The sequence below is a fragment of the Leucoraja erinacea genome, chromosome 5, assembly GCF_028641065.1.
Source record: "Leucoraja erinacea ecotype New England chromosome 5, Leri_hhj_1, whole genome shotgun sequence".
NCBI lineage: Eukaryota > Metazoa > Chordata > Chondrichthyes > Rajiformes > Rajidae > Leucoraja > Leucoraja erinaceus.
The window spans coordinates 95,042,137-95,058,193 of NC_073381.1; the positions used below are offsets into that span (position 1 = coordinate 95,042,137).

Consider the following 16,057-nt stretch of genomic DNA (forward strand, 5'->3'; position numbering starts at 1 on the left):
CGCGGGTTTAGAGGTTGATTTTTAACTTACTATAATAATTAAATAAACCCGTAAAATGTAAAAATAGCTCATGCGAGCGAAACTTCAAGCGATTTTTCGTTAGCAACTGAGGTAGGCTGAACAAGCTCGATTTGAATAGCCTAGGGAAAATCGCGTTTTAAACCGCCCCCCCCCCCCCCCCCTCTAAACGGCGCCATAATCACACACACGGGCTGGGACAGATCTGCAGCGATGCTTAAGGTAGGTTTTGCAACATACCTACACTGTGTCTTTCCCAACATCTATCCTCAACAGCACACCAGGTCATTGTCCAATATCTGTCACAAAGCAATATCAGGTCCTTTAACATCTGGCTTCAACAGGATACCAGGTCTTTATCCACCATCTGTCCTCGACACAATACCTGGCCCTTATCTAATATCAGGTTTTGACACGAATACCAGGTCCTCGTCCAATATTCGTCCTTGACAGAATTCCAGGTCTTTGTCTAACAGCTGTCCTTGACACAATACCCGTTTCTAGTTAAACATCTGTCCTCAACATTGCACTATGCTTGTCCAACATCTATCCTTGCTGACAAAACCGAGCCGTTTTCCAACATGTGTCCTCAGCAATATACCGGATCCTTCTCGCAACATCTGTTCCGATAAGATGCCTCATCCAACATCTGTCCTTTACAGCATACATGGTCTGTGCCCAGCATCTGTCCCCAACAGCATACTAGGTCCTTGTACAATATCTGTCCATAACACAATACCAGGACTTTATCGATCATCTGCCCCCAACACGCACAATACCAGGCCTTTGTCCAATACCTTTCCTTGACAGAATTAGAAGTCCTTGTCCAACACTTGTCCACAACAGCATACCAGGTCCTTGTCCTCGACCCAATTCCTGTTCCACATTTGCCCTTGACAGTGCACCAGCACTGCCTCAACAATATCTGCCTCAACAACTTAGTGGGTTTTTGTCTAACATATGTTCTCAACACAATTCTGGTTCTTTGGCCTTACATCTGTCGTCAACACAATACCAGATCCTTGTCCAGTTGCTGTCCTCAACATAATTCTGGGTCTTGGTCCTGCATCTCTGCTCAATGGCATATGGATCCATCCACCACGTGTACTCCCTCTATTACTCGATTCAACTCCTTAATCTCCCATACAAACAATAGTGTATCTCACCTACGTATGCCCTTAGTACAGTACTAAGATACAGTGCAGTACCAAGCCAAAGATCTATCCTCAAAACACAGGCTACATACACATGAAATCATAGGCCCACTATCCTGGCAGTCAGTTAGAATACAGACATTTCCTGTTGATGTCATCTAATTTTAGGCTCATTGAGATGCAGAAGAGAGATTTCTTGTATCTGAAGGTCACTGAAATGAACATTTTAAATGCTGCAATTCTAATCCTTATTTACATGTTTGTGCTTTCTTAATCTGCTTTCCTTGTGTGAAAAGAGAAGCCACAAGATTGGTTAAAGTGGGAGTTCTGTTTTATTTGCAGCTTCCTTTTGTACTTCAAGAGATGGTGAACAAGCATCTGCAATCCAGTGAAGATTTGCAACCTGGACGGGAATCGATCCCTACTCGTAGTTCTTCGGACGTTGTGCCAACGTCTGTCATCGCCAGAGTGTTGGAAAAGCCTGAGCCACTCATCCTGAACTCAGCCAAATCCAGCAACAGCAATCAACCAATGGCAGAGGATGTCTTTGTTCATGTGGACATGAGTGGCAGTACGAATGGTGTGAAAAGTACAGGCAAAGAGGCAGGTCAAGACATGAACGAGGCAGTTATGCCCCAAAAAGGGATGTGTAGGCGGCAGATATGTTCAGAGAACACGCCAGACGAGACACCCACCTTTGAGAAGCTGAACCCATATCCTACTCCACCTCAGAACTTTTTCCCTGGCCGCAAAGCTGTCATTGAATTCACTTCTGATGATAAGGTTAAAATGCCAAAGAACAGTCCCTTGCCCAACTGTACATATGCTACCAGACAAGCCATATCGCTCAGTTTGGTCCAAGGAGAGGAGGATGGGCTGGAGCGACAGCGAACTGTACCCAGCAGTCCGTCATCAGACGGGAGGAAGTCAGGGCAGGTAACCAGACAGTACCAGTCACCAAGGTCAGACACAGCCAGAAGAACGGGCAATCAGTTTCAATCAGCTCAGTCAAGCCCTTTCAATAGTCCGCCTCAAATGTCAAGTGCATTTGCTAGCTCAACAAGTTCGGAAGAAGATCTACTCGCAAACCTGCAGCGAATGTTTGTGGAGAAGGTAGCACCTGTTTCTGAAAGGGTTATTGCCCATCGAACATCCTTCAGTAATGAAATAGTCCAAGAATTGCAGAATAGTTTGGGCAACAAAATTGCTGTGGGTGAGAGGAGGCTAGCTTACTCAGATGGAGAAGAATCTGCCCAAAGTTGCAGTTGGACAATGAGCCGAGATTCCAGCCTGGATACAGACAGCACAGATTCTAAATTACGGAAAAGCAAACATATGCTTGATTACGGGGGTGAGTTCTCTCGGGAAGAAGGAGAGCAGCTGCTTCACACTTCAGATGTTGATCAGCCGGACGTACAGTGTAGTCCAGTGCAGAAGCACAAAGAATACACTGATACCGTCTCTGGCAACAGCTTGGTAGAAGAACGAGAAGTTCTACTCTTTGAAGACCAGGCCTCTGTGCAGGATGATCTGGAAGAGATTGGAGACAAACCATCAATAGCTTTAGGGGGTCGGCAGAAGAGTCCAAAAAGGATGGGTGTCCATCACTTATCGCGAAAGGACAGTTTAATTAGGGCACAGGAGCAGGGCACCCTTCTGGACTAGATCTCTGAGGTGCTATGTGCATTGTAGTAAACTGCTGCCATGCAAAATGTCACTCAGCAAAAAAAAAAAAAGAACTTCTAACTTTTTTAGTGCTTATAGAAATTCACAGATCGTCTCCTAGGAAGCTGGTCAAAAGCAAACTAATCAGCATGTGCAGTTTAGTGAATCTGAATTCAAAAGGTAGTACATCAGTATTTTCTAAGAAAATCATTTTGTAATGAATTAAATCTTTGCAGAAAGGAACTCAGATTCCAGAAGAGTATCCATGCTGGATGAAGGCAGGTAATTTCTCAGCATGTCTTGTGTTTTTAATTTGGTTTTAATGTCTATTTGTACTTAATGTCTTGTCTCCCTTGCATGCTTTAAGAGCAATGCAAGTGATTGAATATTTTACAATCATAGTTTGGTTTGGCATTAAATTTACAGTGATCTCTGTTAAAAATGCCAGGTGTAGGCTTTATTTCAAAGTTGTAGCAGACACCTGTTGGGTTTAATTTGGATGCAAACTTGAATATTCAGACCATTTTTTAGTATTTGTAATTTCCCTGCCCGTTGCATTATAATATGACGTGAATCAGTGATTCACATGTCTGACTCATTGTCACCACTAATCTCATAGCTGCCTAATTTAGTCCACTGAAAAAAACTGACAGTAGATTTTTGTTTGTTTTTCTGCCAATAATTCTTTATTAAACACCTTGAGTACAAATGATATGCAGCTGTGCTTGACAGAGCCAAGTACAAGATGGAAACTCTTCAGATACTCTTGGTACAAACGTTTAAAAATTCCAGGTTGCCATCAAACATAGTGCCTGCAACCCAATAAACAGGTAAACCCAAAATATTACCACATATTCGCACTGCTACTGCCTGGGCAGGTGATCCAAGACTGCTTGAATCTGGATTAATACCATGAGGAAATGGAAAGTTCCCATGGTTTGCAGCCTCGAGTGCAAAACAGGGATGGTGGAAAGAAAGATATATGAAAGCTCTCTGATTGGAGACTGACTCCTCTGTTGATCAACTGTAGAGAAATGAGATTTACAAGTCTTATGTGGTGTGTTATCATTTTCCAACCATCAAAGCAGAGCCTCCAACATCTGCAGTGCCCAAATCCATCCCAGAGGTTACTTGCTGCCTCTGTGGCTTGATTTTGTGGGACATTCAACAGCTACCATTCATTTTGTAGACAGAAGAGACTGCAGATGCTGGATTCTGGATTTTTTTTTAAACAAGCTGCTGGAGGAACTCCAGGGCCAGTAGCATCTATGGCCAGAATGCAGTAGCTATTTCAGGACTTGTGCAGGTGGACGGACTCGACCTGAAAATCTATCTGTCGATTTCCTTCCACAGATGCCTCCTGTTCCACTGACTCCTCTAGCAACTATTAATTTCCCTTTTTTTACCACCACATTGATCCAGGGTATTTATGTTCAATATTGAAATTCAGATAAATGCTTTTGTAAATGGAACCAGATTGATTTTGCTGCCATTCTTTTAAATTTATTTTAAAATATCCATCCCTCAGTGACATTGTATTGTATTAATTGTATTAATCCTCCCTGCTCAATTCTGCTGATGTGGGAAATGACCTCTTTAGCTTATTTCATGACAGTATTCCATGTCTCAAGTTTTAAAAAGTGAAACAAACTTAAGTATTAAAGGTCCTTATCTTTTGGGTGGTTAATGCAGAGTGCAGCCTTATCATTAAGCAAGATCTATAGTATTATAAAATGAGTATAAGCTGCCAAATTTAGCAATGGGTCACAAAGTAAAATCTGTTTCACCATTTCATTTGGTTTCTGCTGCAAATGTGGAATTTGCCAAGACCACCTGGGCACTCCCACAAAACATCCACTCCAACTAAACACACAAATGTTAAAATGCTGCTGGGAATCTTCCCTCCCCAGGTGGTGCGCCACAGTTCTGTGAAACCGCTGCAAATGGTAACTTGCTCCCAGGAGCACTCTCAAACAGTAGCACACTCCCAGGAACTCAGCAAATAGTAACTACCTCCTGGGAACTTCCAACAAATGATAATACAATCGTAGGAGCCCTGCAATTTGCAACATACTCCAGGGAACACCCTCAAATGATAACACTCCTGGGATCCCTACAAATGGTAACTCACCTTCAGTAGCTTCTCAGGAATCTCCACTGCTGGTAACATTCCTCAGTCCTTCTCAAATAATAACACACATGGGAACAACTAGGAAAGATAACGATTCTGGGGGAAACATACTCTTGGGGAACGCACAAATAATAGAAAAACAATCTAGCTGGTGGCTCCTCCTCAAATAATATATCGATCAATACAGGTTCTATTTCCCCTCTTCCCCCCTTTTGGGCTTATAGAGTCATACAACTCAGAATATTGACTAGCTTGAATGTAAAACTATTGTGTAATCAAGTCGTAAGCTTGTAGTTTGGGCCAGGCAACTGAATTTGCCCGATGTTTGGAATTTTAAGTTTTACTAATCAGTAATTTTACTATTTTAGGCATGGGGTTTCCCTCTGTGAAATCGTCCTCATGTAAGTTGAAATTTTAAAGAAATGGTAAGTTTGCATAAGGCTTGCAAACTTCACTTTAAAGCAGTTATTTCATGCGATCTTGCTTTGGTTGACTGCTGGTAGCAAAATGAAAGTTGGGCTTCACAGTAATAATGCTAGTTGAAGGTGGTTGCAGGTAGTGGAAGGTAGACCTTTTTTTTTCACCCAGTTTTATTCCACCAGGGAGACTTACCTTCCACTACCTGCAACCTCCGGCAACCTCTAGCATCGCAACCGGCTTTGACTAAAAAATTACCGATTTTTAAAACGGCAATCTATTTTTAGTTACGGCCGGTTTTGAATTTTTTGAAATAATCGAAATATGAGTATGAAGCTTGGCAGTATGTTGCCTCCTCTTTCAATATTTAATCACCAGCAAAAACACTGCTCATACATTTCTCAATGATTGTATTCAGCAGGGCCTAGTATAGGACAAGCCTTGCCTCCGGTCTGAGCAACGTCATCATGGTATAGCATTGTAGGGAGATGCTGTTTGGCAGCAGGAATTGGAAATTGATAGTCGATCTCAAAGTTGTTGTTCACGTCAGAACTGTGCAAGCTCCCTGTTCTTTATTTTCAATCCAACTACCAGCAGTGAGGTTTCCCTGGTAAAGACAGCAGATCAGACCTCAACTGGGAAGTAAAAGTATCTTTTGATTTTTCAGCTTATTTCCATTGATTGCAATGTGTTGAGGTAATTCAGCCAGGAACACTAATTTTAAAATAAATACAATAGTTAGTTAAGTTAATATTTTATTAATTATGTTTCAATTCGGTGTGGTGCTTGGGACAGGGACCAGAGTTCACTGCAGATGTACGAATGTAATGTCATCAATTCCTCTCATCAACAGCCTACACTGCTAAGATTCACAGCAGCAACCCATCAATAAAATAAATGGAATGGAAATTCCGGGTAAAGGGTCACATAACCCACATCAGTGAGACTCCAGGTGTGACACTGACACTATTACATTCCACACGGGTGTGATACTGACACTAATACAGCCCACACCCAGTGTGACTCTGACACTAATGCAGCCCACACCCAGTGTGACTGACACTAATACAGCCCACACCCAGTGTGACTGACACTAATACAGCCCACACCCAGTGTGACTCTGACACTAATACAGCCCACACCCAGTGTGACTCTGACACTAATACAACCCACACCCAGTGTGACTCTGACACTAATACAGCCCACACACAGTGTGGCTCTGACACTAATACAACCCACACCCAGTGTGACTCTGACACTAATACAACCCACACCCAGTGTGACTCTGACACTAATACAGCCCACACCCAGTGTGACTCTGACACTAATACAGCCCACACCCAGTGTGACTCTGACACTAATACAACCCACACCCAGTGTGACTCTGACACTAATACAGCCCACACCCAGTGTGACTCTGACACTAATACAACCCACACAGGTGTGACACTTGAACTGAATGCATCTCACACCCGGTGTGACACTGACACTAATACAGCCCATAAAAAAGGATACTCCTGGTGTGACACCATCTGCCATTCTTGTTCACAAGTATTGTAGGGAATGTCTGTGTTGAGAGCAATGAGTTTCTCAGTGTGTCTCTGTGCCTGTGTACCCCTGAGAGTATTTCCAGCAAAGGTTTCCCATCTAGTCAGGGATATGTAGAACTGATTGACCACAGGATGTTTCACTGATATCCATTCTGCCTTAAAGCAAAGCAGTTTCTCAGTGTTGTAAACCATCAGCTCTGTACCTAGCTGCTGCTTGTCCTCCTCCAGCACCAACTCGTACATCAGTCATATGTTAGTGAGGTGTCTCTTTGTAAAATGACTGAAATGGTGTCAGGAGGTGTAGCTTCATTGTTTCACCTCTCCCTGACTGATGGCAGCGGAACCTGCTGGCAAGGGTGGTGAGGTGGACAGTGTATATCTGAGAGGTTGATTAAGTCTAGGAGAAAATGGAATAGAAGAATTACTCGAGGAGAATACATGAAGGATTATGTCTATAATGGCCTCGTTGCACATTTGATGATGGCTCTGCAGTTGGATTTTCAGCTACTGCTGCTGACGATCTCTGGCAGCAATAAGTGGAATGAAAGATGCCCCAGCACAGGATATTGGTTAGAAACAAGGAACTGTACATGCGGGTTTACAGAGAAAGACACAAAGTGCTGGAGTAACTCGGGTTTGGCAGCATCTCTGGAGAACGTAGATCAAAGATGTTTCAAGTCGGGAACCTTCTTGACTGATTGTTGATCGGGGGGAAGAGAGAGTAGGTACTGGTATTAGGTTGATACAGATGAAGGGGTTTTTTTGATGTGGATAGTTGGACAAAGGCCAGAGATGAAAAGACAGAAGGAATAAGACAAGATTGGAGAGTTGCTAAATGTGAAGCTAAAGGAAGGAATGTAGTTGGAAGTGCATGGAAGGGGAGAAATGGAAGGTAGACTAAAGTGCTGGAGAAACTCAGCGGGTGCAGCAGCATCTATGGAGCGAAGGAAATAAGCAACGTAATGCCTATGGGGAGAAATGGATGCGAGTCCGGAATCGGGGGGGGGGGGGGTGAGAGAAGAAAGAGGAGTAGGGTATGTGGGATGAGGGGGGAGGGAAAAATTCAATGTTCATACCGCTAGGTTCTAGGCTAATTAAGTTTAGTTTATTATTGTCACATGTACCGAGGTACAGTGAAAAGCTGTTGTCTGCATGCTATCTAGTCAAATAAATTACTACATGACACAATCAAGCCACCTGGATAAAGGGTACAACATTTAGTGCAAGATATAATGTTGTCGTCCGATTAAAGATAGTTCAAAGGTCTCATGAGGTAAAGGGAGATCAAGACCGCAATCTAGCTGCTGAGAGGATCGCTCTTTTGCTTGCAACAACCAGGGAGAAACAGTTGCTGAATCTGGACGTATGCGTTTCCAAACTTCTGTACCTCCTACCCATTGGGAGAGGGGAGAAGAGGGAGTGACCGGTGAGAGTGGTCCTTGATTATTGCTGGTGGCCTTGCCGATGAAGGCGTGAAGTGCAGATGAAGTCAATGGAAGGAAAGCTGTTTTGTGCGATGGTTTGGGCCACGTCCACAATTCACTGCAGTTTTGGATGGGGCTATTCCCAAACCAGGCTGTGACGCATCCTGATTAGATGCTTTCTCTGGTGCATCTGTGGAAGTTGGTGAGGATTGTTGGGATATGCCGAACTTCCTAAGCCTTCCAAGGAAGAAAAGGCGCTGTTCCTCCATTTCATACTGTTAGGTTATAACCCAAGTGGAATATGATGTATTGTTCCTCCAAGAAACAGCACCTCGTATTCCATCTTTTCATGCACCTCCTTTCTCAGCTTTCATAAACCACCCTCTCCCCACAAACTGGCTGAAGAAGGCTCCCAACCCAAAATGTTACCTAGCCATGTTCTCCAGAGATGCTGTCTATCCCAAGTTTAATTTTAATAGGATATTGCTTCCTGAGCAGCACTGAGCTGCAACAGCAAAGTTCCCTTCCAAAACTATTCCTTGAATGATACTCCTGCGGGTGTCTCTCCACTCATTGATGAATGAATTTTGCAAGCAGGTGGAGAAATGGTTGGCTGTTACTTGCATCGGCTGATGTCTGCATTTGTTTCAAATGTTTCAGGATAGCACAAGTAACTCGGGTTAAAGAGATAGCCCCCAGAAACACTGGAATCGAATGAGCTCAATGTTGAATTCAACCATATTTTGCTAGCTTCCAACTTTCTTGTGAAGTATTTGATGTCAGCCATTCACATTCTATTTGTATTCCTGGGTGTGCTATGTCTAAGGCAGGCCATAGTATCCACAGCGCTCGTGTGGATCCAGTGTATGAAAACAGCAGGGTGATTGGACAAACCTTTGTTCACAACTCTCAGAATCTTACAATGAGGTGCGGATGAATAAAAGTTTTCAGTTTTGCATTGTTGGCCCATGAGTACAAACTCCGGCTGTACAAATACGATAGGCGGACTGAGGGAGCTGGAATGACTGAAATGTCAGGTGTGCACATTTCTGTAAAACGCAGCGTACTCTCATCTGCACCTCCTCGCATATACATCTTGCCTGTGTTTGATAATCATGGTTATGCATTGTGTCATGTGGTATAATATCCTGTAATCATAGTGCCATTAATGGCATGTTTCATTGGGTAGGAGTGTGGACTGCTCAGAATTAACTCTCCAGCACAATCATGGATTGGCTAAATTAGTACCTGTTCACTGAACCATGAACAGTTATGATAAAACGGTTTCAATTCTCGGTTTTGTCTGAACTCCATCCTTGTATCTACAAGCGTTGCATTTAATCTTGAACATGGGTTACTTCTTTGTCTGCAAATATTCTATAGTTGTGGAACATTGTTTATACAAAACAATCTATATCCACATTGAGCTGACCTTGACTGAAAGAGCAAGGATGAAACATTACTCATTGAGCTCCTCAAATGCAGCAGTCAGCTCTGGCAGGAGATGGAGTAACTCCTTCAGTTAGCTTTCCTTACCAATCAGTGGGTTGACTTCAAGCAGTGCTTTAGGCCATTTGAAAGCCATTGTACCCTTTTTCAAGAAATCACAGCTTCTCTGGACCCACTTTCCGTATTAATTTCATTGAATTTCAAAATAACATTGGCTGGTGAATGTATACTCTGCATCCCAAACTTAACACTACAGTCCCACAGCCATGCTGGAAGATCTGCTTCCTTCACAACTTTGGGAAATAAATCTGAGTTCTAATTGTTTATTAGCTTCAAAGTTATGTTGATGAGTTGCATCTTAAATGAAATTGAAGGCCTGTGATCTGTTTGCACATTCACTTGCATCTTAGAGAATCCAGCGGGACTTTGAACTGACATTCATTGATTGTTGTAATTCCTGATTCTGTCTATGTACCTCTCAGTTGAAAGCAGTGAGCCGGAACCTTTGGAGTGCTTCCAATCTATTTCACTCATCCCTCAGGGATGCAGAATGTTGCAGTATTTCATCTGTGTCCATGTACAAGACTGTTAAATTTTACTAATTTTATTTTCTCAATTTGTAAAACTGAACTGATGTATATTTTAAACAAAATAAAGTATTTTAAAATTAGTTCTTAAACTGCTTCTCTTTTACTCGGTGTAGATTGCATATTCGACCTCTGGATATTAGCGTGTCATCTGAAGGAGTTAAGCATTCGAATGCAATTTCCTGTTCAATATCCAAAGCAGTTCAGGTGCACTGTGGCAGGGTATGCTTGAAATGAAAGATGATCCAATCCAGTAGCAGGGAGATGACAAATCAAGAATTCTTCCCAAAGGCTATAATCCATTACCCTTCACAGCTAAATGAGGAACTTTTCGCAAATGCTGATCATCTCCTGTCTTCAATACTGCTTTCTGACCTCCCCTGTTCTCATGTTTCTGTAGGTGTTTCTATTCAATTTCTCTACACATGTAACCCAACACTGTGGGGATCAGCAGGCCATGGGTATGTCATCTTATATAGCTCATTGTTGCTTAGAAATGGCACAGCCCATACCATGTCCAACTACCTCTGCTATAAACTGTGTCTGTTCCCATTCCAGGGATTAATTTATTTATCATTATATGCAACCCTCGCATTTGAATTACGGAAATTTGCCTTGCGTCTAGATTCGACCATAACAAAATCACTAGCCAAAAGTTTGAGAGCCAGAATAAAATGCACTTTCGTGGAATTTATAGGAATTAAAGTAAATGAATAAACTATTTATTTTCAACTCGCATTTCTTGGCGCACAAGCAGATGACACGATTTTGAGGTATGAATATCAAGATATTGACCATTTTGTACAGACACAGCCTCCATCCTACCCCTGGAACAAACGGTCATTGTAACTTAGATCAATATTTCCTGTTTAAAATTCTAATGATGCCTTTAGCCCATGTTCCCAAGTAGATTACCAAAGCTTTCCCCTCATTAATTCAGCAGATGACATTGATCAGTTGGAGCCTAGTGAAGTGAGTACCTGCAGTTCCTCACCACATAAGAGAACTGGTTCATGATTCCCCCTGATGTTGGTAATCCATTTCTCTGCATTTTGTTTGCCCTTTGCATTGGAATGGGTTTCTCTGCCCTACTTTTGATCCTGCTCCCTGAGCTGGTGCTCACAATGTCCCTGATTTGCTGTTCTTATCTATTGTTAGCTATTGTACAATTTTATAAAGCAGTTGGTTGGACACTGTTAGAGTACAGTGGGTGGAAGGGAGATTGAATTATGGTTGTGGGTGGAAAGGAGATTGAATTATGTCTTCTGTCAATCTGCCATCTATGTCAATATATTGCCCTGTGCATTCACAACGCTTTATCAAATCCCGTCTGGAACTCTATGTCATGGATCCAATGATTCATCCTGCCTGTTACAGCCTCCGAGAACTCAAGCAAATCTATTAAACCTGTTTTCCCCTTCATAAAACCATGTTGACTGCTTGGTTTATGATCTTTGGATGTCGTGTATTTACCTTCCCAATCATGGATCCCAATATATACCCAATAGCAGACCTGAGGTTAACCAGCCATGAGTTTCTGCTTTTCATTTGGCCACAGCTTAAGGATAAGAGGGAAGTCTTTTAGGACCGAGATGAGAAAACAATTTTTTACACAGAGAGTGGTGAATCTGTGGAATTCTCTGCCACAGAAGGTAGTTGAGGCCAGTTCATTGGCTATATATAAGAGGGAGTTAGATGTGGCCCTTCTGTCTAAAGGGATCAGGGGGTATGGAGAGAAGACAGGTACAGGATACTGAGTTGGATAATCAGCCATGATCATATTGAATGGCGGTGCAGGATCGAAGGGCCGAATCGCCTAAACCTGCACCTATTTTCTATGTCTATGTTTCTCTCATTGAATAATTGTGTTAAATTTGCGGTTTTCTAGTCTTCTGGCACCTCTCCAGAAATCTAGAAGAAACAAGACTGCGGAAACTGGAACCTGATGGAAAGACTGGCATTTTGGCCGACTACAACCAACACATCCACTATTTCTCAAACCACATCTTATGATCCCTGAAGATGCATGTCATTAGTTAATAGGGCTTTACTGTTCTTTTACCCCACTAGTTTGCCCAGTAGTTTTGATAGAGAAAATGTTGTCTTCCTCCCCACTGTCACCCACTTATTATAAATTATTATTTGGAATCGTCTTATGTATATTTGCTTCACATTGCCCAAGAATGCTTGTAATTGGATTAGAAACAAGAGATCGCAGATAAGAGAATGCCATAGGAAGGTTAGTTATTAAACTGCATTTTTGCCTCTTTGTTTTATCTTGTTAATACCAATGTACAAAACAGGTCCTTTGGCCCAACGCATCCCTCTGACCTCGCCCCCTCTGCCTGTCTTTGCCTTCTAAACCTTTACTATTCCATGTACCTGTGTAAATGTCTTTCAAACATTGTAATTGTACCTGCCTCAACAGATTCCTTTGGCAGCTCGTTCCATATATCCACCACCTCTGTGGAAAAAGTTGCCCCTTTTAAATCTTTCCCCTCACTTTAAATCACCTCTAGATTTTATATCCCCTATCCTGGGAGCAAGACTGAAACTTGTCACGATCTATATTTAAGATATCTTAGGATGCATGTGACAAGCTCCAGGGATTTATCCACCTCGGTATGCTTTAAGACCAGTTGTAATGTGAATATATTCCAAAACAGTCTTTGCCCTTAATCCCTTAGTTTGTATTATCTTCGTAGTAACAAATGTGGATTATTAATATCCATTTAAGACCTCACCATCTCTTGTGGTTCCACACATAGACAACCACATTGATCCCCATCTCCAAAGGGACATATTGCACTTTTGCTCATAATATACTTGGAGAATCTCCTAGGTTACTCCTTCGTGTTATCTCTATCACATAGTATTTTATAAGCGGCCCACAATGGCCCCTTGTGTTTTCTTAAGGGATTGCAGTGCTCCTTGGGCTTTATTCAGTGCCTCTCTCTGTGTTTTATTTTTGGTCTATGTTAGGGATTATTCAAGGGTTAATTATATGGGTAGTAGCAGCCAGTAATTTGTTGTTTCAAGCTTCAGGCTTCAGAATATCTGTTCTAATGTGCATTGAAAACAATAATCACTTTGAAATTAAAACAGCAGCTTTGCAAACAGAGAGGCTGTCTATTTGTGTGACCATGGCTCATTCCTGGATGCCTCAGCCCAGTGAGGCTCAGTAAGGCAACGAGGCATGTTAATTGTCTTACAACAAACCTTATTGCGGTGCGGGCATTGGACCTTTGCTTGAGCTGTTTTGCTGCAATGCTAAAAAACTATATGCTACACTCTGGTATTTTTCTCATCATTCTACCTGGTATGTGTAGCATGATTGTATTCACATACATGAGAGTATTATCCGAATAGGGAATTATCCTGCCATCCTAATCTGAGGAAAGACATTCTTGCCATAGAGGGAGTACAGAGAAGGTTCACCAGACTGATTTCTGGGATGGCAGGACTTTCATATGAAGAAAGACTGGATAGACTCGGCTTGTACTCGCTAGAATTTACAAGATTGAGGGGGGATCTTATAGAAACTTACAAGGCTAATGCTTAAGGGGTTGTTCCCGATGTTGGGGAAGTCCAGAACTAGGGGTCACAGTTTAAGGATAAGGGGGAAGTATTTTAGGACCGAGATGAGAAAATCATTTTTTACGCAGAGAGCTGTGAATATCTGGAATTCTCTGCCACAGAGGGTAGTTGAGGCCAGTTCATGGGCTATATTTAAGAGGGAGTTAGATGTGGCCCTTGTGGCTGAAGGGATCAGGGGGTATGAAGAGAAGGCAGGTACAGGATACTGAGTTGGATGATCAGCCATGATCATATTGAATGGCGGTGCAGGCTCGAAGGGCTGAATGGCCTACTCCTGCACCTATTTCCTATGTTTCTAGTGGCACAGGTACCAAGTTCCACAATTTTGAAGACCAGGCAAACCATGGAGTGAGAAAACATGTGTACAGAATGTCGTAAGGTAGTTACTTAGTGCCAGGCCAGCTGCAAAAGGACACACCAAGAGCGTGTACCGTTGGGATGAGGTCCGGTCAGCCTCCCAAACCCTCCTGCAGATGGATTAAAGGGATCTACTACGAGATATACTTATTCTGACCTAGACTATCTTTTGACATGGCAGACAAACATGAACTGTTGCCCGTGAACCCAGGCCAAAATTAATTTATCCAGATGGTGCCCCTATCCTCTTGCCCATACAATAACTGGTAATAGCCATATACGGAGTCCAATTGGGCAAAGATGGGATGCAATATTCATTGCAATGGGACAGCAATGGAGGAGACAGCAGGTCGTGAACGACAAAATCACCATTTTTAAACACTGGCTATCTTTAAACACTGGTTGAAATCATCAAGAGAAGAAGTGTATCCAGGAAGAGGAATGTGATCAGGTGCCTGGAAGAACATTTTATAGCGATAGCTGCTGGAATCTTGTAGATAGCCCGTTAGGGATGAAGGATCATTTAGATATACTGTAGGTCTGCCTAAGGACCAGGTAGCCTAGTCATTGGGAGGGGATCCTTAGTGAAATACATGTTTGCTGCCCGTTTTAATCGACCTCAAAGTTTAGCCTCCTTGGGCCACAAGTAGGGTCCCAACCTGAAATGGTGTCTGACCCAATCAGTTCCCCTCAACTAACACTCACCCCTGCCTGATGGTGCCACCCGTGCAGAACATTGATTTCATCTACTATATCACTAACTTTCACCCTGCCCTCTAATTCACTTGGACCATCTCTGACACCTCTTCCCTTTCTCAATATCTCAGATTCCATCAGAGAGGGCAGACTCTGTGCTGGTCTGTTTAGAAATCCACTGAGTCCCACAGTTAACTCCTCCCAGTCTGCTCCTTGCAGGATACTACCCCAAGAGAGAAGTGTTTGTAGTCATATGTCCCAGATAGAACAATGACATTCTTACTTGCAGCAGCACAACACAATATGTAAACATAAACAGTAATCCCTTACTGTGAATTTCTCTGTCTCATGAATGTGTCTCTCCCCACGTCAAGGCTTTCCACTCTAGAATATCTGAAATGTCCTCTTTCTTCACTCAACAGCCCCTGCTGTTGTGGATGGTGCCCTCATCCGAGTCTACCTCTCTGAATAGGTTAGTTTAGTTTTGTTTTTAATTTAGAGACACAGCAGAGAAACAGCCCTTTTGACCTCCTGAATCCACGCTAACCATTGATCACCCTTTCATGCTAGGTCGATGTTATCCCACTTTGGCATCCACTAACTAGGGGTAATTTACAAGGCCCAATCAACCTACAAACCCACATGTCTGGGTTACAGCACAAAAAAGAAAATCCGGAGCACCTAAATAGTCCTGCTGATCTGCTTTCAATCACCTTCCCCTGATCCTCACCTTTCACCCAACCAGCCTCTGCATCCAAAACATTCTTTGGCATTTTAGCAGCCTTCACCGTGATCCCACCACAGTTACATCTTCCCATTCCCACCCCTTTCCACTTTCTGCAAAGACCATTCCATCCATAACTCCTTGGTTCACTCATTCCTTCCCACCCGACCCACCTTCTCCACCGGTGTTTTCCCCTGTAATTACAGGAGTTACAGGTTACACACCTCCCGTTCCACTTCCATCCATGGACCCCAACAGCCCTTTCAGATGAAACAGTGGTTCACCTGC

General features: G+C 42.7%; 1 protein-coding gene across 3 annotated transcripts in view; it reads left to right on the top strand.

Annotated features, from left to right (window-relative positions):
• The window catches only part of tjap1 (tight junction associated protein 1 (peripheral)), a 74,596-nt gene extending 66,673 nt beyond the window's left edge, over positions 1 to 7,923 (top strand). For all 3 annotated transcript variants that reach the window (XM_055636305.1, XM_055636304.1, XM_055636306.1), the window contains one exon: positions 1,515 to 7,923. In XM_055636305.1, coding sequence (XP_055492280.1) covers positions 1,515 to 2,837 — 1,323 coding nt within the window. In that variant the 3' untranslated portion in view covers positions 2,838 to 7,923. The remainder of the gene's footprint in view (positions 1 to 1,514) is intronic.
• Positions 7,924 to 16,057: the final 8,134 nt, after the last annotated feature.